The 24111-nt window shown below is 57.2% G+C and overlaps 1 protein-coding gene across 1 annotated transcript in view; it reads right to left on the bottom strand.

Annotated features, from left to right (window-relative positions):
- LOC117649550 overlaps positions 1 to 24111 on the bottom strand; it is a 241660-nt gene that overhangs the window by 96913 nt on the left and 120636 nt on the right. Inside the window, exon 3 of the mRNA XM_034392435.1 lies at positions 16225 to 16439. Within this exon, the coding sequence (XP_034248326.1) occupies positions 16225 to 16436 (212 nt within the window). The 5' untranslated portion in view covers positions 16437 to 16439. The remainder of the gene's footprint in view (positions 1 to 16224; positions 16440 to 24111) is intronic.

The raw sequence follows: 24111 nt of genomic DNA, 5'->3' as shown, positions 1-24111 counted from the left end.
TCCCCTCTTCTCCAGCAGACTGATTCCGAGAGTAGTTTCCGTCGCTCTGTCTCTCTCGCCGCCAAACGGGAGGCCCTATGAGTGCGAGAGAGATGCGTAGCGGCGAAAGCGACTCTCGTAATCATTCCGCAGCGCGCTGGCCCGGCAGGTGCCGTCCCCGTGCCCCGCGAGGCTCGGCGCGGCTCGGCGAGGCGGGGGATCAAGACCACACTAATGACCCAGTTAGCAGCGACGCTCCGCCACGCCGCGGCCCAGTCCGCGCAATATCGAAGATTGTCGCGGCCAGCTCACCCCGCTGCTTGCTGCCTCTGGGGACCGACGCGGCGCAACACCTCTTATTTACCTCCTTTGACGTGGCACACTATTTCCTGTGCTGTCTGTCTGCTCTGTCTGCTTCCTCCCCCCCCCCCCCTTCTCTCTGTGCCGCCCTGGCTTTGCAGACCGAATCGGCTTGACAGCAACGTCTTTGCCGCACCCCCTCCCAGTACAATACGAGTGCGAAAGGTGAAGCCGCCGGCTTTCCCACGTTCGGTGCGAAAGAAAACGAAAGTGAAAACAAGACAGTGCCAAACTACACTGGCAAAACAAAGATAGGGCGCAGCTGCACGCTTTGTTCAAGCACACATTCATGCTAGAGTCAAGCGTAGAGATGAAATTCTCCCATGAATTTAAATGGACTAGGGAACTGCCAGGCAGCACTTAACGCAGCCTAACTGCGCTTCAAGCCGATGCGTAGCAACCACAAGGCTTAATGAAAAGCACGCTCAAAATTAAGCTTCATCCTTCCACCAGTGTATTTACTATCTCGCTGGAAGCACAGTTCCAGTAAGTGCATCAGCCTCGTCCCGACCAGTAAAAGCAGCGTTGCTATGAATTAATAGTGCCAAAAGTTCCTCCGGCCGCCCAACGAGCAAACAGAGCCGGTACCAGTCCGACAGACTCGGCGACCGTCCCGCTATACATATTAATCATCGGAATCAATCAAAAGCAAACGGCCTGTACCGCACGGCCCCGACGCGTCCCGAGGCGCTCTCTGGCGGCGGCGGCTCCAATGAATGAATTGGGGGGGGGGGGGTGTCGTCTGCCGAGTGTCCTGGAGGGCCCCCCCTCCCCCTTTCATTTCCTGGAGAATGGCGCCCCCTCGGCCCCATTTCCTTTGACAATTTAACGGCCGTCAATGTGGCGCGGAACAAACAGGGCGTCGCAGTGTAGCGGCTTTAATTGTCACGGTTGTTGTGGTCGCGAGGACACCGTTTCTTCCGAGGCGCCGAGGCTTCCCCTTTTCGTCGGAGACACTCTCGGTAATGGTAAGCGTCCCGACCTTGGGCCGCGCGCCGGCTCGGTTATGAGTGTACTTGGGGCATGGTGAGCAGCCGCCCTGAGGGACGGGGCAAAGTAGCACTTTTCTCGAGTTACAGGGGCAAAGTGTAGTTTTTTGCCTACCTTTCTGGCAGCTATCTAGGGGTAGGGTTCAATTGTTTCTTTGCCCGCTTGGATCCACGCCTGATAGTAAGGGAGAGGTTTGGGGGAAAAGGGTACAGGGCGAGAAAAGTTCGTAGAGTGCAACGCTCTTGTGGCCTATATCAATTTAACAGAGATTGCACAGACCTTGACATCAATTTGACACTCAGATTTTACACTCAGATTTTCATTTCAGTAGACAAAATGATCGAGGAATAGCTCAGAGTCAGCATTTCAACTGCTTGAACTTTTTTTACCCTTCACTTACCCCTGGGCTCCAGAATAGAATCACGTGAGTTCAACGTTGAACACCGCTTGGTCGAGTGTGGGGAGCAGTTTCAGGTGGTGTGCTCAACCAGTCACCGCCTTATTGGCGGCGACCCTGCACTAAGGGGCTCTCAAACCGGGGACCCCCTACTCCATAATTCAAACTTTTTTTTTGTTGCCCTTCGGACTCAACTCCATCCCTCGTGACATCTTGAAGGCCCTCTCCGCGCTACAGGCTGCCTTTCTGCCATAACCCCTCGCCTGTGGCACTCAATGGGCGGCCCTCTGGAGGTTTATCCCGGCGGTCCATCTCACTGGAGGGCGTGGAGAGCGGGGCGGCAGAGCGGCGTGGAGGGCGTGAGCGTGAGTGCCATCGCACTGGCCAACGCTCCGGGCAGCAGAGTTCCCGTCGTCAAAGTACTGTAGTTTCCACTGGCAAAGTTAGTTGACGTCAAAGGCGTCTGGCCGCGTTTAAAAATGGACAAGCCCGCTTGTTTCGGTGTGAATGGTCTTCGTTATGGTGGAGGCGTTAAGTGCTTCGCGGAGACAGCGTGTGCAGCCAGCTGTCCCCCACAAGGCGCATCGTCCTCGTCCCACTTTCCCAACCAGGACTCTCAGAACCTTGAATCAAAAGAACTAGATTGTTATAGCAAAGTATAAGCTTGCAAAGGAAATGTACTTCGTACTTTACTAATTAATTTTCTCGTAAAAGTAACTTAACAGTTTGTACCTAACAGATGCTGAAAATACTTCGTAAAGTTTAAAAACACAAGCCTGCACTGTGCACTGCTCACAAAGCCATAAACAGCAAGAGACTCTTGCTCGCCAGAGCCGTCGATGAAAGTCCAGTCTTGAAGCGCGAACGCCCCGATGATGCACTCTGTCTCTCTTGCTCCCTTATGGCGCGATCTATGAGTGTGACAGAGACAGGGCGACTCTTGCGACTCACTCGACGGCGGCCTTAATTGCCGGAAGTCGACTCGAGTCGTTTTGCAATAATTCGCGATCCGAGGCGCGCGACAAAGGACGGCAGCTTCTTTCTCGTCCGGCAAAGACAATGCCCTCTCCGGGCCGATATTGGAATCCGACAGCGAGTCGAATCGCGATCACAAGCCGCCTTCAATTGATTGCACTGTCAAAATTTCAGCTCTTTGGTAGGGAAATGTACAGAAGAATAGAGAACGGACACCCCGAAAACGGTACAGAACGTCCGTCGGACAGCTAAGGAAGCTACGCAGTTGGGCAGTACGGGGAAGCTCCGTAGTTGACAAGAACGGAGAAGCTCGGCAGGTGACCAGTTCAGAGCAGCTCCGTACACAGTAAATGTCTTACGGTGAAAGGCTGCACCAACATATTATGGTGGAGATTTTCTCCATAATACCAACGAAATTCGTCAAAATATCTATAAGGTACAGTGAATTCTCAATGGTATGTTACGAAGTCAGCTGCACCACTATAATATGGAACATTTTCACCATAATATGGAGAATCTTCACCGTAGAACATTTAGAGTGTAGCTGACAAGTACAGACGGTCCGGGAAAATTGTTAACCAGACTTGATCCGTACTTTTTTCGCCCAGCAGATGGCGGGGCAAAGCAAGAAACGCAGCGGCCGGCAGCACGGGGTCCTATTTCCCCGATAAAAAGGGCAGCCATAATTGAACGAGTCGAGTGGCGTCGAGCAGCCAGCAGGTCGACGGCCTCTCATCAGACGGCGGTTCGAAGGGCAGCAGCCGCCCGTCTGCGGGCCCAGCACACTGTTTCCGAGAGTCGCTTTCGTCGCTCTGCCTCCCTCTCTCTCTCATTAGGCGTACCGTACAGGAGCCAGAGAGGCAGAGCGACGAAAACGACTCTCGGAAGCAGTCCGCAGACTCCCGGCAGGGCAAGCCGGGCAGCGCCAGCCAGATCAAAGGGGCCACGCCACGCCGGGATGTGAATAGGTCATCAGCGCTAACGCACCGGAACACCGTATCAGCCCGACTGTCGCCCTCTGACTGGCAGCCACGACTGCGGCTGGAGTGCCACCGCCATCGCCGGCATCAAACCCGCCTCAAAATTTACGAGATTTCGCGGAATACAGCTTGGAGCAGGCCAATAATAGTGGACAAAGTTAGGAGAATTTCAGCTTGCTACTATTGCGCGCATTTTTAGGTGTATACTTGGCTAAGTTGGCATCATCTCATCCTCAAAGTCTTAAATGAAGGAAAACCACATTACAATGATCACTCACGTTTACAACAGGGTCGTTGCCGCCACTTCTCGTCTCATCTACACCCATAGAAGCCTTGAAAAGGGAGTGATTTCAAGCGAAAGTGCGTCCGAGCAAGTGCCACTTTAGTTTTGCAATTCTATACTACTCAGCGCTAAATACTTATAGCCATAATGAGAAAAGAAACGATCTCGCTGTGCTGTGGATTTCTTTTTCCGGTGTGGACGCTTCGCGGCTGAAGCCACCAGTCCTCACAAAAGGCGACATAAAATATTTCACCGCGAAGGAGCGGCGAATCGACGCATCCAGTTGAGAAAGGGAGGAAAAAATATCAACAAGCAGCAAAGCGGACGAAACGGGGCGGAATATCTCCGAAGCGATGTGGCGGACGACGGCAAGTTGCCGAGGTCAGGCGGCCAGGCAGGCAGGCAGGCAGAGGCCAGAGGCCCCAGAGGGGGTGGCCCGGCGGCGGGGCGTAGTTTCGCGCTCCATCTGCCAATCCTGCATTCTTCCAGCAACTTCTCCCCGTGAGCAGCACGGCTGCCATTTGACGCCGCTTCCGCAGAAATGGACGCCGGGGCTTCCGGATCACCGAGTGAAGATGGAGGAGGCAGGGCAATCTGTTGCACTCGGTTTCACTCCACTGGGCACGACGTTCCTGTTGTGCCCTACCTGGCTGGCTGCTCGGGCTGGCCGCCGTCCCTGGCCGTCAGCCAGGGGAGGCAGCCAACGAGGGTGTCATCGGCCGTGTCGGCAAGGGCGCCGTGTGCCAGAAAGGCTCCCTCCAAAGACAGTATAAATATGCGGGCGTAGATCCCGGTTAGTTATTGTGGCGCTGTACCGAGTGGCGGGCGAGGCCGAGGAGGGGGGGGGGGGAGAGGGGGGCGTACACGACAACGCACTCAGAAGACACCCGGGGCCAGCCTATGATGTCATTATAAATGTTGCAGTCCGGAGGTCTGGAGGGGCTGGAGGCGCCGTCGGGAAGCTTCTACGTCGGGGACGTGTCTCTCTGCGAAGGGATTGTCGGATTCCCGGGGCACTGGCCGACCGGCCGAGAGAAGAATCGAGGCAACAGGGCAGCGGGGCTGGCTGGCGGGGGAGCGGCGCGCGGCACCGACCGCGTGGGGCTGTATTTGAACCCGCAACAGTTTGGCGCCGGGCCCGTTCATATTTCATTTTCATTGGGCGAGTTGGCCGCCCGCTGCAACGCCACGCCCCTAAAACTAAGCCCATTCCACCTGGACGGGTTAACACTAACGGCCCTACAAACAGGCGTGTATGGTGCCTTGGAGGGGTGGCGTAATTGCACACTGCACACGCGCGCGTGTGTGTGTGTGTGTGTGTGTGTGTGTGTGTGTGTGTGTGCACGAGAGAGACAGAGAAATGCAGAGAGACAGAGAGAGCGAGACAGGCCGAGACAGAGAATCAGAGAGGGATAGAGAGAGAGAGAATCAGAGAGGGAGAGAGTGACGGAGACGGAGAGAGAGAGAAAGAGAGAATCAGAAGGGAGAGAGGCGGGCAGGGGAGAGGGTTGCACGTGGGCCGAGGTCTGCATGTGCTACACACACACGTGTTTCTGTTTCTGTCGGCGGATGCATTAGACAATGGAACCATGCGGAATTCGCGAGGCAGAGTGGGGAGGCTTCCATCGGAAAATTGCTATACGCTGATTGGGTTATATTCCTGTTGCAAAAATAAACACGAAAGCATTTTCAGAAACGCGAATGGCAAATATCTCTTTCTCGCCCTCTCTTTTTTTTTGTTTTTTTTTTTTGTTTTTTTTGTTTTTTAGGCTTCAGCTTTTGCAATGGCGCAGCAGCAAATCGTCCAGAGGGACCGTGGTGTGGAAGCGGTCGGAGAAAGGCAGAGCGAGGAGGCACACTGGACGGTGAGTAGTGGAAGGGGAGGGGCTGGGGGCCCCGCCAGGGGGCTGACTCCAAGCTCTCTCTCTCTCTCTCTCTCTCTCTCTCTCTCTCTCTCTCTCTCTCTCTCTCTCTCTCTCTCTCTCTCCCTCACTCTCTCTCTCCCTCACTCTCTCTCCCAGAGTTCATGCGAGACGCCCCATGAGTGCGAGAGAGACAGAGGGACCTCACACTCGGATCCAGACGGGCGGGCATGACTTTACCTCGGACCCCGGGGAGGGGAGGCCGCGCGCCGGCGGCGGCCCGGGCGGCGCAGGCGAGCAAGTACCCCCTAATCCATTAGCATGATTGAAGAAACTGGCGACGGGCCGCGCGGCGTACGTGCCGGGTGTACAGTGCCCCCGCCGCCCCGCGGCCCCGCCGAGCACGCTGACAAGTCCCGCCAGTACACTGACAAGGCCAAGGGCGCCGAGGGCGAGGCTGCGGGTTTCCTCTTTGTTCCCGGAGATTGGTCGTCAATCCGCGAGGGACAATGGCACAGGGAAGGTTAGGGCGAATCGACAGGAACTGTTGCGTAAGTCAGTTACGCTGAATAAACCTTGAGGTCGAAGTCATAGGGCACTCGCCTTTGAACGTTGTTCGGACGAAATCAGAGAAGTACGGAAATTTATGTTGATTTGTCTGAGGCGTTGCTAGATGGAGAAACCGTGACACTCTGGTGGCGCGGACACGGGCGGTAGAAAAGGGGGAGGGGGTTCCTTAGGGGTTGTCAGTTGACGCCTCCTCCTTCCCCTTCACAATGACATCTTAAAACCGCATGAAACGTAGGCAAATGCTGTAACTTTCCCCTGAGCGTGGGCAAAAAGTGCCCCTGTGGCCCCCAAAAGGCCGTCCCTGGATCCGCCACTACCTGTTGCCGCACGGCCGCACGCACGCTCTGATTAGTGGCGGGTTGGCTCTGCTTTCCCGCCGCGGCCGCCAGGGTGTCGTTAAGCCCAATTTCGCAGCAGGAAAAAATATATTCAAAATAAGGCTGAGAAAAAAAAACAAGAAGAAAAGTTTGTGCGACAAGGAAAAAATTACTTTTGTTGTACTATCCACACTTTTTCTTGCAGTGCAGGCGGAACTGGGACGTGTGCCTGCGCCACGCCACTGCCGCGCTTGCCACTTTCTCGAGCGAGCAACCAGCACCGAGCAATCGACTTGTTTCTTTGCCGGCCAAACTTTCTCCTTGGCATTAATTTCGCGCGACGACGTCTCGCTTTGACAACTTCCGACCGGCGGAGCGAGGAGGGGGGGGGGGGGGACATGCCGACGCGGTGCCCAATCAGCCGAAAGCAGATAATGACGCTTCAAAGGCGCCATACGCAAGACGATCCCCCTCGCCTTCCCCGCACACGCGCTCAAAGCGACGAACCGTCGACTCGGCTGTCGTTTTGTTGCTCTCTTCTTGTTGTTGTTTTTCGAACAAGAGGACAGGCTTTCCCCGCTACTGCCGGGACGGACGCTGCAGGGCGGAAATATGGGCCACACTCAGTTCCACCCATCCCGTCCCATCCGGTCCCCCCACCCCCCGGCCCCGGCCGACGGCGAGTGTGGGGCCCGTCTGCCTGCACACTGATTCCGCGAGAGTCGTTTCCGTCGCTGCGTCTCTCTCGCGCCTATACGGGACGCCCCGAGAGTGCGAGGGGGACGCGGCGACGAAAGCGACTCTCGGAATCAGTGTGCCTGCCTCGCAGCAAAACGGACGGAACGGCCAGCACTCCGTCTTTATCACCAGGCAGGCGTAGCCGGTCCTGGAGGAGCCCTTCGAGGACGCGACGGCCGGACAAGCACATCCAGACACCTCGCCGCCGTCGGCGCCGCGTCAGCAGACTGATTCCGAGGGCCACTCCGCCCCTCTCGCACTCATGGGGCGTCCCCTGTAGGTGCGAGAGAGACAGAGCGACGAAAAACGACTCTCGGAATGAGTCTGCTGCGCGTCAGCGGCGCGATGACGTCCTCGCCATCGATCGGGGGCATTTCAATACGAATGACATATAACCAACAACAACAACAACATCAACGGCCCGCATATATGGAAATTGGCGTGAAGGCCGCGTCACGTTGACACCAGGTAATCCCGCAGAGTGAGCGAAGGGGGGATAAATTGAAGAGGATCGATGGGGCGCGGCGAGCGTGGCGAGCGCGGTCATCGCGGCAAGGGAAGGCAGCCCGGAGGCCTCGCCGGAGGCCTCGCCGGTGGCGCGACCCGAGGGGGGACCGGGCCGGGCCGAGCCGGGCCGAGCCGCAGCCAAGCCGCGCAGGGTTTTTGTCCGGGTCGCATTTACCTATGAATGTTTTGGGCGGGCGGCGCCCTTAAGGGCCCTTCCAGACATGGAAAAGGGCACCCCGGGACGGCCCTGCCGTGGGCCAGCCCAGGCCGCCGCTGCTCGGATCCGCGGCGGCGGCAGCCAGCGGCGGCGCAGCGCTCCAGCGGCAACTTTCGGGCGGCTTTCGGGCAAGGACTCGTGACTTTTAATCACGATCGTTCCCGGCCCGCCTGGCTGGCTGCGCGGTCGGGGCGGTCGGCGCCCCGGCCAGATACATGGGTCAAGGCGACCGGGCTTGGGCCAGGTGCCCTTCGCGGCGGGGAGGCGGGGGGAGGGCGCCGGCGGGCCGTCCTTCCTTAAACACCGACCCTGAAATGAATAAAAACTTCCCAAAAAAGGCGGGCAAAAAAACCGCCACATTTTTAATTTCAGCCGAAAAGGAGCAAAAGTCCGAATTTTGGCAGCTTTTTTTTTCCCCCAAAAAAAAAGGCCCAAAAAATTTTTTGGGGGGCTCGGCAAGCAAAAACAAAAATTGCAAAACAAAAATTAAAAAATTTTCTATCACCCCTGAAATTTTTCCCGGGGTTCAAATAAGTTTTGTTTGTCATAAACCCAAAATCTCTTAATAACAGGGGTAAAGTTTATTTAAATCGATTGTTCCAAAAACGTCACGGGTTGAAAAATTTCAAGGGTTTAGGTTTACATCCCTAAAGATTTCTACAAAATTGCTTTGGTAGTACAATTCCCGGGGATTGCAGATTTTTAAATTTAAATTTTTACAGTTTTTTTCCCGATTTACTTTCTCGAAGATTAAAACACTTTGAAACAGTAAATTTGGGAAAAGCAGCCAAATAAAAAAAAAAATTTAAATTTTCAAGCCTGCCCAAAGGTGGAATTTTAATAGTTTTTTTTTTGGACAGAAGAGGTTAGGGGCATTTGGGCGTGACGATTTAGAAAATTCTTGGGAAAATTTTAACGCTGCCAAAAGTTTCGCAGACACCTCAATTCTAAACAAAAAAACCTGAGGAAATGGCCCGCTGGCTGTTTTCCCCGACTTTGCAAATAAATTAAGTTTTTTCATTTGGAGGATGCGACTGTTGCCCTGGGTTTAGCGCGGTGCTTTTTACTTCACTATTGAAACTGCTTAAAAAAATTGCAAAATGTTTATTTACAACGTCACACCATCTGTCTCTGGCCAAAGGACAGCCACAGCTCATGTTTGTACCTCTTTTTAGAATCAATTAACCCTTGAAATTTCTTCAACCACATGCACGGATTTTGAAAATTGTTTCAAAAAACTGTGTGAGCGGCCCGTTATGTGAAGAGCACCTCTTGGTTTATACGAAAAAACGCTTATTTAAGCCCCGTGGGCAAAAACTATATGGTGATAGAAATGTTTTCTTTGAATTTTGTGAATAAGCAGAGTTTATCTATTTTGCCATAAATCCATGATTGCCTACCCACAAAATTTTGGGTCTATTTTGGCGAGACAAAAAAGTTCCCAAAATTGGGGACTTTGAACTGACCATATTTCAGAATAAAGAGAAAATGTCAGACTTTTTGCTGCCTTAGACGAAATTGACCTTTGGTTTTTAGGACGGCCTTAAGTCCATGCCTCCCCCCCCCGTGGCCCAAACGGACCCGCCCCCACCGCCCAAAACACTAGGGGGGGGGGGGGGTTTCAGGGGTTGGTGTCGGCGAGCCGGAGGGGGCGCGGGGCCCGGCAGAGCAAGCAAATCAAATCTCATCCTTTTCTCATCGGCAGGCCAGGCAATAACCGGCCGCACTCACACCACCACGGCGCGCTGCTTTCACATGCGTCTTAATTAGTTTTTTTTTTCGGCGAGTCTAATTTGGGGATTTGGGTACACTGCTGGCCCTTTCTTCGCTGCCACGCCCCGCAGGCCGCAACCACTCGCAGATCGATATAAGGGTGGGAGTGCCTGGTCCCTGCCCTTTCTCGCTCGTCTCCGCATCCTCCCGGTCGCGGGTTCGAGTCCCGGCCCCGCCGGCCCTTATACTGCCATTTACTGCCCCCCCTCCCCAAAAATGGCTTTCCCCTCCCCCTTCGCCCAGGCAAGCGCCTCTCCTCTCTCCCCCCCCCCCCCCTCTCTCTCTCTCTCTCTCTCTCTCTCCTCCCCTCTCTCCTCTCTCTCTCTCACACACACACACACACCACACACACACACACACCACACCACACACACACCACACACACACAGAGTGCCGCTCGCACGGGGCACTTAACAAACACCTCATCTCGCTCCGCGGAGCGACATACACCACATAACCGGCGGATATGCGAATTTGAATTTTACAGCGCGCCGCTCTGCCGGCGCTGCCCTTGACCTCGCCCTAAATAAAAAGCCGGGAGAATACACTCTATCACTCTCGAGTTTTTATTTTTCGCTTCCACCGACAACAGGGACCACCAACCACCCGGCCAAGAGCACGCGCGCACTCACACACTCATAGTCACACACGCACACCTACAAACACAAACACACGCGCGCGCACACACACACACAGAGCGAAAAAAGTGTGCTGCATGACACGGCACGCCGAAACTCGGCCGCTGTAGCCCTGGGGCTGCACCCGGCTGGGGAAACACCTGTTCCGCGAGACGGGAGGATGTCTCTGACTGCGTTGCCATGTCGTTCTTTTTTTCTCACGCAAAGCCAGAGAGAGCAGGAGGGGAGTGCGCCGTACGTCCGGGTGGCGTCAGCAGAGTCGTTTCCGCATCTCTTTCTCTCTCACACCCATGGGAGTCCCCAATAGGTGCGAGAGAGACAGAGCGACGAAAGCGACTGTCGAAGTCAGTCTGCTGTGCGCAGCAGCGCGCCTTCTAGAAAAATACAAATTCGACAATCTTTTCTGGTATTTCCATTCGACGGAGCAAATAGAAACCTCAGGCATTTAAGACGGCGGAATTCAAAGGGGAGAGAAAAAACCTCACGCAGGCACGCTGCAAATTCGGTCAACACAAAGGACTGTGAGGAACAAAAGCGAAGGACAGGGGAGGCGTGGCGTGGCAGGGCGTGGCAGGGCGTGGCAGGGCGTGGCAGGGCGTGGCAGGGCGTGGCAGGGCGTGGCAGGGCGTGGCAGGGCGTGGCAGGGCGTGGCAGGGCGTGGCGGGATGGAGCTTCATCCTGGACGGCCTTGGACTTAGGCCTAGCTAGCTGCCACTCCATAAATAATATTACGTCACGGCCGGGAAGGCAAGGGGTGTGATCGACTTCTTGACGTGCGGCGCGGAAAACCTCTTCGATTTACACGCTCGGTCATAAAATGATGTGGCAACCACTCACATCACCAATAAATTAGACACGCCTGCGTGTGACGTCGAAAAACACACACAAGGGGTTAAAAAAGGGGATCATTTTTTTTTTTTCGTTTTCTTTTTTTCCTGGTCCAGCCGCACGGGGTGGGATCGGCACACATGAGGCAGTGTAAATATGCAGCAGCCTGCTTCCGAGGGCCGCATCGCCGCTCTCTCTCTCTCTCGCACCTTCGTGAGGCGCCCCGTGGGTGCGACAGAGACGGAGCGACGAAACGAGTCCTGCCCTCAGGCGGGCCCGTGTAATTCAGGGCAAACACGCGCGAAGCGTGACTGGGGGCTTATCTAACTTGTTCGCGGTAGTCGACTACGCGTTCCCGGACCAACACGTACGTGTGTGTGTGTGTGTGTGTGTGTGTATGATGGGGAAAGACCATCGCGTCGTATTATTGCTAATCCATTACAGCGACCTGACACGCGGGCTTTCCGCGAATACAACATCTCCCTGCTATCGACAGACAGCCGAGAGGACCTCTCCGACAGACAGGCGCGCGAGCATTGTTTCCACGCAGGACCTGAACGCCCCGCCCCACCCCGCCTCACCACATCTCACCACGCCGCGCCCTGCACCTCACCACACCCCGCCTCGCCACAGTCCACCCCGCCTTGCCTTACAACACGCCACACAGCCTCACCACATCCCACCTCCTCACCACACCACGCCCAGCCTCACCACAACCAGCCTCACCACACCACACTCCGCCTTACCACACCATACCCCGTCTCACCACACCACACTATACAATCCGCCTCACCACACCAAACTCCACCTCACGACACCACACTACAGCATCCACCTCACCATACCACACCACACCCACAACCCGCCCGCCCCGCGCCCGGCCGACAGGTGGCTGCGCCTGAAATATTCACGTCAACCTCCTCGGCGAGCTCGAGCTGGCTCCCCGGCGGCCCTCGGTGCCCCCTGTGTCCACAGGATCATCTCTGGCGGGGTGACCTCGGCGGCCGTGACGCCGTGACGCCACGGCCGTGCGGCACCGCGCCGATGAGGGAGGCGAGCGGAGCTGCAAGAGTCGTTGTCGTCGCTCTCTGTCTTTCTCGCACTCATGGACAGTCAGTCCTCCACAGGTGAAAACGAGACTCGGAATCAGTCTGCAGAGTGACTGGCGCGGCGGTGCGGCGAGCGGAGCGCCCGCGGACGGCGGGATAGGCAACACGCCCGACCCACTGCCGTTACCATTAAAGGCTACACCACACATGATCGTCTGCCTTTTCGGTACTGCAAGGCACAGTCTCACTGAGATTCCAAACGCTATGAGTATAGCACGTATGGTGCAATGCGCTGTGATATCGCACCATACGTGCAATGCCACAGCCATATTGCACCTTTGGTGCAATGCTTCCCGAAAAGGCCCTATGCTAATGCATGGGAAATGGGAGGCATTGCACTTCATGTGCAATGCTTTTGCATTGCACCAATTGACGCTATACTCATAGCGTTTGGATTCTCAGTGCTGACACAGACGTCAAGGGGGCCAAAACTCTAGACGCGTTTTGACCTCGTTCGGAGAGCAATCCATTGGTGGGGTCACACGTTCGGTTCGAGTCCCATTTAGCGACTAGGAGCTCAAAACGCGACCGCGGGATTTTGGCCGCCTCCACCGGTCTTCTGGCCCACTTCGTGGCGCGGCGGGCGCCGCTGCATGAATGTTTCATGGCGCCATCGGGCGGCCCATCGTCCCGTTGTTGGCGTGGCGCGTGTCAATCAGGAAGCCGCGGGCGTGGCCGCGCGCCGTACGTCTCGGCGGCCGCATTGTCTCTGCCGACGGGGCGCGCAACGCCACTCTGTCTCTCTCGCACCTACACGCAACGCCCTTCCAGTGCGAGGGAGACAGGGCGACCTGCCGCTGGCGCGGGTTCGACTCCCGGCGGAGGCAGCAAGGTCGATCAGCAGGCAGCCGCAGCGGCGCGGGATTCAGCCCCAAATATTCATAAGCAGTTAGCGGGGTCGCCGCAGCCTGACGCCGCCGAGGCGCGCTCACGACGCCAGCGGACAAGAAGCAGTGCAAAAAAGCGAACGAGCAGACTGATTCCGAGAGTCGTTTTCGTCGCTCTGACCTTCTCGCACGCGTGGGGCGTCCCGACGGGTGCGAGAGAGACAGAGCGACGGCTCTCGGAATCAGTCCGGTCCAGTTTCTTCGAAGCCAATTGGCACAAAAGCGGCGTCCGCAGCCGCACGCCGTGGCGACATCGCGTGGCGGAGTCGCGGCCCCGCGCGCCACGCCCTGGGCCGCCCTGGGCCGCGCTGGCCGAACTTTTGGAGGACGGCGACACGCACACCATCTGTCGGCGCGCGCCGCAGGCCGTGTGACCGCATATCGACCGGTTCCGGGCCTTCGGGGCCTCCGGGGCCTGCGGGGCCTCCGGCACGCCGCCGCCGTCTCTCTCGCACTCGGGGGGCGTGCCGTGAGGGCGCGAGAGAGACGGCGCGACGAGAGCGAGTCAGGCGGCTGGGACGGCGCGGACGGGGTTGGGGCAGGACCGCGGCCGGGCCACCAACATGGCGGCGCGGATACACCGCGCCGACGGGGAGCGTGGCGCCACCGCCCGCCACCAGGGGGCAGCACCGGCCAGGGGCTCCTCCGGGGGACCAGGAAAGCCCCCCGTCCGTCGCCCCCCCCCGGGGTCCGCCGCCCCTTGCCCCCTCCTCCGGTCCGCCTCCCCGCGCCCCCCCCCCCCCCCCCCGCTCTCGCCCCCTCCCCCGATCCACTAGTGAACCAGGAGGGTGACAGCGCTCTATAAACGTGGAACAACCAAAAAGAAATCCTCAAAGGCAACGCAAATCCAATTGCTTTCTTTTCCTTAGAGAAAAATAATCTATATACTGTACTTTGAAATTGATTTAAAAGTTTTAAGCATAGTGAAGAGGCTCAGCCGGGGGCGCGCCTCGTGGAAATCCGGGGCGCCTTAAGAGCGGCTGCACAAAGGCAACGACCTGCTCAAAGCAATGCGAAGCAAGGCGGGGCAAAGCAAGGCCTCGTTACCTATTTACAAGCGGCGTTAATGCAGCCGCGCTAAGTGGGGCTACTCGGCTGCCACGCCACTGCCACGGCCCCGCCACGGCCCCGCCACGCCCGACAGGCCATCCGACTAGCAGAGCGCCAGCCACTGTTGGCAGCATAATAGCACTTGACGTTTTATGGAACGGCAGCGGGGCGCAGTACCGGAGCAGGCGAGCGAAAATTAAGTTTACAGAAAAAATAAATAATACATATCGATCTCGGGCCGTGGGAGATGGAAAGGGCGCGCAACCCGGACAGAGTGCCGCTGACTGGCTTTCCCCGTGTTTGCCCTCGAGATCCCCTTTGGGTCCGTGGTGTGGAGAGTCCACCCCGGCGTCGGCGTGGCGTTTTTCCTCATCGGTTCGACAGCGCGACCCTCGACCGCGATACGCCGTGGACGAATAGCGCCACGCGGACACAACGCGACACGGGCGGCGTCTCAAGGTCACTCTGACAATCTCAAGGTCATTCTGGTAATCTCAAGGTTACTTTAAAAAATCTGAAGTTCCCTCTGGTAATGACAAGGTCCATTTGATAATGTCAAGATCCCTTTGTTAATCTCAAGGTCACTCTTGTAATCTTCGGGCCACTCTTGTAATCTCAAGGTCACTCCGGTAAACTCAAGATATTTCAGGTAATCTCAAAGTTACTCAGATAACCTCAAGATCACTCAGGTAATGTAAAGGTCCCTCTATTAATCTCAAGGTCCCTCTAGTAATCTCGACGTCCCTATGGTAATCTCAAGGTCACTCTGCTGCAGTCTCAAGGTCACTCTAGCAAATCGTAAGGTCACTCTGGCAATCCGACGCGCAAGGGGGACCGCACGAGCACCATCCGAGCAGCACCAATTTCTTGCGATCGTTTTTATGCGCAGAGCGATATGGTTCGTCACCTTGAGGTACGTTTAAATTTGCACACACGTTATATGATGGTTGGCGGCGGGAAGCACTACATTTACACCATACTTGGCCAAGTACAAACTTAGGAATGCAAACTTGCCAAGTACACCCTTAAGACTGTCCCCCAACTCCATGATATGATTGGGCACTTGTAGCTGTGCCGTACTTGCCAAGTATGCACCTGCAGGTGTGTACTTAGCCAAGACCGCACTTCTAAGGGCGCACTTAGTTGACAGTAATGTTTGCACAGGGTAGTGCGGTGCTGCCGCCGCCAACCACAGCAGCGGCCTGCGCGCCCACCTGCCTGGAGCAAGGCATGCGCTGCCTCGGTGGGGCAGCATGCACGGAGTAGAGGGACCGGCCGCCGTCCTCTGCAGAGTATCGCCCACACCAACAACGAAAACAACAACAACAAAACCAACAGCCGAACCAGCCGGTCGGGTGGGCGGTACTAGCAGGGAGCGCGCGGGCCTTTGAAACGGGAGCAAGCCGCAGCACCGGCGTTCGGAGGGCATGGACACACACACACACACACACACACACACACACACACACACACCACACACACACACACACGTGACATCACACGCAAGCAAGGCAGGCACGAGCAGTGGAAGGAAGCTATAAGGGTAGCACGTGCGCGCAGCCTGGGGTTCACAGAGAGAGAGACCAGGACTTGAACCAAGCATGTGACCCCACCAATGGATTCCTCGTTCGGAGAGCAATCCATTGGTAGGGTCACACTGTCGGTTCGAGTCTCGTTTAGCGACTCAGCAGCTCAAAATGCGTTCGGGATTTCGACCGCCTCCACCGGTCTTCTGGCCCACTGCGTGAGGAAAGAGCAGCTTACCCCAGCGTCTTGGTGGAGATGAGGGGCGTCTTGAGGGAGAGGAAGCCGTTGTTGCGCTGCTGCTTGACGGGCTCCTTGGCGGCGGCCTCCTCGTCGGCCTCGCGCTTGCGCTTGCGCCGCACCCACCACAGCGCGGCGGCGCCGGCGCCCAGCAGCAGCAGCAGCGCCACCAGGCCCAGCACGGCCAGCAGCACCACGTCACGACGCTCCATGGCCTGCGGCACACGGGGAAGACACATTTTTAATCGCCTGCTGGAGAGAGAGACAGGACGCACTCGGTGCCGCCCGCGGGGAAGTTGTTCTTAAATATCCAAACTTAAATGAAGGCGCTCGGTAGAAATAGAGTCAGCAGTAGTACACCGCGCACGGATTTGGTGCGTCTTGCCTTCGACCTGCTTGCGACTCAGCCGGTGTTTTTGTTGTTCTTATGTGTTTGATTGTGGGCCTGTGTGTGAGTGTTTGTGTGTGTGAATCTGCACAGCGCGCGTCACTGAGACTGAACAGGATATTCCATTGCTTGGCATCCGGTGGGCTCTGTAAACGCGCAACAACAGCCCCAAGCAAATCCGTTCCATTCCACTGGACCGAATTCTCTCGAAAAAATGGATACTATGCTACGAGAGAGAGAGAGAGAGAGAGAGAGAGAGAGAGAGAGAGAGAGAGAGAGAGAGAGAGAGAGAGAGAGAGACGGGACTGTCCCACTTGATATCAGCCTGCAAGGCCCGTTCGACGACCGTGGTGACACACTGAACGCCTGGAAGCAGGCTGTGACGAGCCCTACAGACCCAACCTAGAGGCTGAAAACGTCTCGCTGCTCTGTCTCCCTCGCACTCCACGGGGTGGTCCATTGGCCGTTGGGGTGCGAGAGAGACAGAGCGCTGCTCGGAATGAGGCGGCTGGCCACCCACGCCGCGTCGCCCTGCGTCGCCCTGACCACCTGAAAGGCTGGCTCACGGCTCAGCGCGCTCCATTGGGAGGAGGCGATGGGCCTGGATGAGGCCGCGGCGAGCTGGCGGAGGCATTGTCGGGGACGCCGTCGAAGGGGGATTTAGCACGGCAGTGCGGCGGCGGCACACGGGAAAAAAGAGTTGAGTGGGTGGAAGTAAGGTCCGGTCGTAGAAATCGACTTCATCGATGGTCTCGATGTCAAACCCAGTGTGGAGAATGCGTCACATCCTACGGTGTACGATGAAAAGAAAAGCCCGCATGGATGGACGGCACCCTCTTTGCTCTTTTCATTTCTAAAATGGGACTGCAAACTTGGACAAAAAAGGGAAGTGTTCATCCAAGACACCAGCAGTAGTGAACCGAAAGGAAAGAAAATACAAACAAAAATCAGTGCATGTCTTCGCAGTCGGGACAAGCGCACCGTGATTACTCTGCAGACTGATTCCGAGGGTCGTTTTCATCACCCCGTCTCTCTCGCAGCTTTACGGAAGACCTCAAGGAGTGCGAGAGAGACAGAGCGATGACTCCCGGAATCAGTCTGCTGGTCCTGGACAACAGCTCGACCCTCTGCACGCTCATGTCAGTGGACCGACTCGGGGCGGACGACGTCAGGGAGGGAGCGTCTGCGGAAGACAACTGCGTGAACTACCCTGACATTTGGCCGTGTTGTTGCGAAGGGACGCGTGCAGGGAAGCGCGACCCGCGGCGATACTACTCTTTCGTTTATTCGGCTCCCCGTCGTTACGACGGTCCTGCAGTGGCCCTGCCTACGTGTTGCCGCCGGCGCGTGGCCGGGCCGGCCAGGCCGCACTACGCAACGACCGCGACCTTTCGGAGGCCGAGCGACTCAACAAGTGTGTGTGTGTGTGTGTGTGTGTGTGTGTGTGTGAGTGAGTGTGTGTGTGTGTGTGTGAGTGAGTGAGTGTGTGTGTGCGCGCGGGGCTTGCCGCTCGGACAGGCCAGGTGACCGACCGTCTAAACCGTGCACGCGTGTCAGGAGTCTAAGGCCCCCCACCCCGTCTGCCCCCGCCCCGCCCTTTCCCTGTGCCCTTCGCCGTGATCTCGATAGCGTAGGGTGCAGCGGCCACGCCAGCCCGCCCCGCGCCTTGTGCTGGGACGAGAAAAATATTCATTAAGCAACGCGCTAGCTGAGCGCGAGGCGGGCAAAGCCAGGCGAGCCTCGTCAAAGGGAGAGGGATCAATACCTTCGTCCGCGGCGAGAAACTACCCGGCGAACTGTGCTGCCTCGGCCTGCCTCGGCCCCGCGCCCCCGTCTGTTGTTCTTGCTTCCGATACAGGAAGGAGTACCGCCCGCTCACTTCCGGTGAGAGGTTTGTGTGTCTGAGGAAAATAACGAACAGCGCGCGTTCTCCGCGTTCGGTTTCTGTCGAGCGCAGCACCCGGCCCCTTTGGATCAGACGATTAGATCTGCACGGTTGTCCAAAACCAAAATGTCCCAGGCTTGCAAGTGTGAGACACTCATTATCACACACCAAGAAGTAAAAACAGTCTCTCTCAAATTCTATGGCCGTGCTTCTGCATCTGGTTCAGACCCTGTTCCATTCAGTGTGGGATAGACTGTTTCTCGCACTTCCTGAAAGGCTCAATTTCCCACCTTCGAGCTTGCAGTTATGTTGGTGACCCTTTAACCTTGGTGCACCGGGAATGTTCGATCGCTTTTGTGGAACACTGCCTCGGGCAGCACATTTTAGAGGTAGTGTGAAGCGTGTGAAAAAATGTGTTCAGCACGTTGCTATTACTGGTTGAGTCGGAATGCCAGAAACGGATCCAGCCGCTTTTCTGCCGCCACCGGTGCAAACCGGACAATGGACCCCATTTTGACCTCTAGTCGCCTGTCGCCTAAAGGAAGGCAAGTAATCGCACTTTGCACCTGTTCGTGGACAAAAAGTCCTTCTTTGCCGCTCCCTCAGGACAGGGCAGCTTGGACCACCCACTGGTTATGAGGTCGCACTTCATTGCTGGCCCCCGGAGAGTTTCGGCGCTGTATTCCGTCGCTGTGTCACAGAGACAGAGCGACACGGACCAGCCTGTTGGCTCTCGGATTGGCCCGGCGCACCGACTACGCCGCGAGAGTGCTGCGTGGGGTGGGATTAGCGGAACACGACAACCCAAATTCCAGAAGTCTTAAAAACGAAGTGCGGCTGAGGGCAGGAATAGGGAGGAACAGAAAAAACAGTGACGGTGAGAGTGCTGCTCAAAGGGCGCGGGCTGCCAGCGGCAGACTCATTCCGAGACTCCTTTCCGTTGCTCTGTCTCTCTCACACTCCTGGGGCGTGCCGTACAGGTGCGAGAGAGACAAGCGACGAAAACGGCTCTCGGAGACAGTCTGCTGGGCGGTATAGAATGCGACGCCGAGCGCGCTGCGTTCCCCTTTGAAAGGTTAGAAAAGCAAGGTCTCTTTTTTCGGGCCCTTTTTTGCACGCAAGGGTTCGTCAAAATAACAAACTAGCCGTACTAAATCAACACCAGCCCAGCAGATAATGTACGTCGACCTGTGGTGAATCGAGTTTTGGCCCGAACCAGAAACTGGAACTCTGCTGTTGTAAGGTTTCGTGGCGACGCGGCCGCAACGCGCCCCGCCGACTACCACTGCGGCCGCACTTCGCCTATAGGCGACAGGGCAGCGCCGCGTGCTTCGCCTGTGCTTCGCCTGTGCTTCGCCTGTGCTTCGCCTGTGCTTCGCCTGTGCTTCGCCTGTGCTTCGCCTGTGCTTCGCCTGTGCTTCGCCTGTGCTTCGCCTGTGCTTCGCCTGTGCTTCGCCTGTGCTTCGCCTGTGCTTCGCCTGTGCTTCGCCTGTGCTTCGCCTGTGCTTCGCCTGTGCTTCGCCTGTGCTTCGCCTGTGCTTCGCCTGTGCTTCGCCTGTGCTTCGCCTGTGCTTCGCCTGTGCTTCGCCTGTGCTTCGCCTGTGCTTCGCCCCGCCCACGAACTTGCTCCTTCGTCCCTGTCAGACGCAGCGCACTGCCGGTAAAGGGAGACGCCCGAATGAATCAGCTTCTGCAGCTCTGGAGAGGACCTCGCCGAGCCGTGGGCGGAAGCACAACAGCCTGTGCACCTGCGGCCCTCCACCCAAAACGAGGCAGGCCTCTATTTTATAAACCATCACGTGGCTTATGGCGCACCCAGCAGCCGTCCTCGGCCTTCGTTGCTCGCAGTGCAGGGGCACCGAGGGGCACTCTTTGCCATGGACCGAAACCTGCTGGTTGCCTTCAGTCACACAATGTCTGACGGTGAGAGGCTGCGCCACCATGGTAATCTTCACGTGAAGATTTTCTCACTTATACCCCAGCAATTCGGTAATATGTCTATAAGGTAAACTGAATTTTCAATGGTATGTTACAAAGTCAGCTGCGGCACCACAACATGGAGAATTTTCACCGGAAGACTTTCAGAGTTCATTTGCAGAGAGAAAAGAGAACAGCGCCAGGGAGAGCCGCCTGCAAATCAGCAGGTAGACTGCCCGCCGACTCCAGTGCGGGCGGGTTGCCTACCCTCCGTCTGGCAGGGGCTCCGAGAGCCACAAGTGGCTATGCTTTACCTCCCACCCGCGTGCGTGGTGCACATAACCAAAGTCCCGGGGGCGGGGCGGGGCGAGTGGAGTGTATCTTGGCGGATTTCGCGCATCCCAGTCCAACTCCCCGCTGGAGTTTAGGCCGGCTGCGCTGCCGCGCTGCTGCGGCGGGTTGCGGCTTAGTGCCGCTGCAGTCGGGGTAATGGGAGTGGAGGCTGCCTTGCCTGGTGGGCGTGCACAGTGCGCACGCGGCCTGTGGGCGCGATCAAAGTTTGCCCTGCAGCGCGCCGCGGTGGCCGAAGATAAAATCCCCGCCCCCATTCCCTACTTATCGCACGGCTCGTCACGGCCCTCTGTTTTACTGGAGTGTCATGCCGTCGCCGCCACCGTGCACTCGCAGAACTGGAGCGTGCCTTTACGCCTTTCTTCGAGTCAGTGTAGTGCTTCCTAAGCTTCAGGCTTTCAAGCCTCAATTTTTCAGGCTTCCAGGCTTACAAGATTTCAAGCTTTAAGGCTTTCAAGCTTTAAGGCTTTCACGCTTTAAGGCTTTCAAGCTTTAAGGCTTTCAAGCTTTAAGGCTTTCAAGCTTTAAGGCTTTCAAGCTTTAAGGCTTTCAAGCTTTAAGGCTTTCAAGCTTTAAGGCTTTCAAGCTTAACGGCTTTCAAGCTTTAAGGCTTTCAAGCTTTAAGGCTTTCACGCTTTAAGGCTTTCAAGCTGTAAGGCTTTCAAGCTTAAAGGCTTTCAAGCTTTAAGGCTTTCAAGCTTTAAGGCTTTCAAGCTTTAAGGCTTTCACTTTAAGGCTTTCAAGCTTTTAGGCTGTCCGAATGAAGCGTACACAACTGCGCTTCAGTTTCACCAGTGCATGCGTGCGCACGGGGCGGCGGCCCCAATAAGAGAAGTTGGCAACCGCAAGCGGCGTGCAAACACACAAAGGTAGCGCGGCAGCAGTTTCGCGAAACTCATACCCTTGTGTGCGTACGTCACCGCGAGGCTACTACTGCCGCGACCTGACAAAACGGATACTTCGCCGAAACACACCACCGCAAAACCGGATCCATTTGAAAAGAAAGGACGTGGGAATGATATAGCTTTCGCTGTTGTTTCTTTTACAATCATCTCGAAAGGAATGTGACACTGAAAAGTGTGAGTACGTGAACCTTTGTGCGCGCGCGCGTGTGTGTGTGTGTGTGTGTGTGTGTGTGTGTGTGTGTGTGTGTGTGTGTGTGTGTGTGTGTGTGTGTTTTGGTATGAATGTGTGTGTGTGTACGGGCCCGGTTCCAGCTGCCGGGGCTTAAACTGGAAGGACCCGAGAGGGGAAGGAAAGTGGCTGTGGGACGTCGTGACACCTGACATTCGAACGCGCCAGGCAGGCCGTTGCGGCCCTCCCCTTTCGGGGCTCCAATTCGCAGCAAAGGCCCCTGCCTGTGCCTCGGGCCCTGCCTCGGCCTCTGACCTTGCAGCGAGTGCAGGGCCGAGATCGATGGGGGATGTTAAGGGCCTTCGGGACAAAGACGCAGCGAAATCAATTTGGCGCGCTAAGCAAACGCAAAGGCGAGCGATGTCGTCATCCCGTCCGCCCACCTCGAGGCCCACCTCCACTCCGCCGTGGAGCCTGGAGCGCCGAGCCCGGGGGAGACAAGGCAAAGAGCGAAAAGAGGATCCGGCGACTCGGCTTGGGGAACAAGTCCACCTAACGACGAGGCACTCCACCGCAAGGACCCTGAGGCCGTCTCGGGCCAGGGACGGGTTCAGGGTGGGGGACATCGCGAAAGTTGTCTACTTGCAGTGGAGAAGTGTGCCGTTTTGCCTACCTTTCAGGCGGCTTTGCCACACTCCCTTGCGGTGAAAGGCTGCACCATGATACATTAAGGAGATTTTCTCCATGTCACCCAAGAAATTCATCCAAATATCTATGAGGTTATCAAAGAAAAGTTACAAAATCGCTAAACAGGACTCGAATCGACGTGTGACCCCACCAATGGATTCCTCGCACGGAGAGCAATCCATTGGTGGGGTCACACGTTCAAATCAGGGTCCATTTAGCGACATTGGAGCTGAAAACGCGTCTAGAGTTTTAGCCGCCTCCACCGGTCTTCTGGCCCCACTGGTGCGCAGTGCAGACAACACACGTGGGGACCCGGACGACGGAGGAGCATTTGAGATCCGAACCGATTCAAGTCAAGACGCCTGGATCCACGCCTGTCAGCGGAAGCCCGGCGCCAGCTCTCCTTACCGGCAGGTCCTTGACGTGCACCCCGGCGCCGATCCGGCTCCAGGGCAAGTCCTCCCAGTTGGCGACGGGCGGCCCCACCGGCCGGGCGGCGTGGCCGGCGTGGTGCGTCACGCCCGCCGGCACGACCATGGCACTGTCCTGCAGCACTCGACGCGGCGGCGCGGCGGCTCGCTTGGCAGCACGTCCGGTGATAAGGACGGTCGCGGGGGACGCGGGCAGCGCGACGCGACGCGACGCGGCCAAGCGCACTGGGACTTGGAGGTTAGGCGGAACGCGAACGCGACTGCACTCGAACAGAATAATTCACTCGGACTCTCTCCCGGGCTCGACTCGCTCGCTCGCTCTCGCCTCGAGGCTCGACGCGGACCTCACCGGGCCGCCGACGGCCGCCCTCGGGGCCAGGACCGGCACGGTGAGGTCGGCGACGCGGGCAGGGCAGCCGGGTAGCGGGCCGGTAATGGAAGCACAACGTGATCACTTTCCGCACTTAAAACGGGACTTTTCGACAACTTTTGTTTTGAACAATGAACTGGCGTGACAGCCTTCCGAGCGGCCCTGCCCACGACACCACAAAAACACGACAAGCACCACAAGCACAGCGACACACCCAACAGCAACGAGGACAAACACTGCAGACAAAACGCCGGTAGCACACGACAGAGACACAGACAGAGGGAAGCCTCGGTGCGAGAGAGAGCGAGAGCTGCGAGCGCTCTGGCCGGGCGAGAGGGCACGAGTGGCGCGGGCGCGCCGCCACCGGGCCTTCCCCCTCCCAGGGCCTTCCAGAGCGCGGCGGCGCGGCCGGCAGCACGGGTAGCAAGCACGCCTCGGAAGCGTTCGGCGCGGTTCGGCGCCCGGCGGCCGCCTTCGGGAGCCGCGGCCGCCTTTGCAAAGCACGCCGCCCTGCCCTGTCGCGTCCGGCCCCCGGAACCCGATCACACGACCGATTCCGCGCTGTCTCTCTCGCACCCATACGGGACGCGCCATGAGTGCGACAGAGACAGAGCGACGAAAGCGACTCTCGGAATCAGTCTACAGCCATGCATCACGCGGCCAAAGCCGGCCGCCACGCGTCAGACACCTTTACGAGAAACGCGGACTTTGGCCGCTCAATTTTTCACGAAGGCGGCGGGGTCGTGCACCTGCACACTGATTCCACGGCGCAGCGCCTTCTGTC

This window comes from Thrips palmi, unplaced genomic scaffold (genome assembly GCF_012932325.1).
Source record: "Thrips palmi isolate BJ-2018 unplaced genomic scaffold, TpBJ-2018v1 HiC_scaffold_4, whole genome shotgun sequence".
NCBI lineage: Eukaryota > Metazoa > Arthropoda > Insecta > Thysanoptera > Thripidae > Thrips > Thrips palmi.
This window is presented reverse-complemented; position numbering and strand designations above follow the sequence as displayed.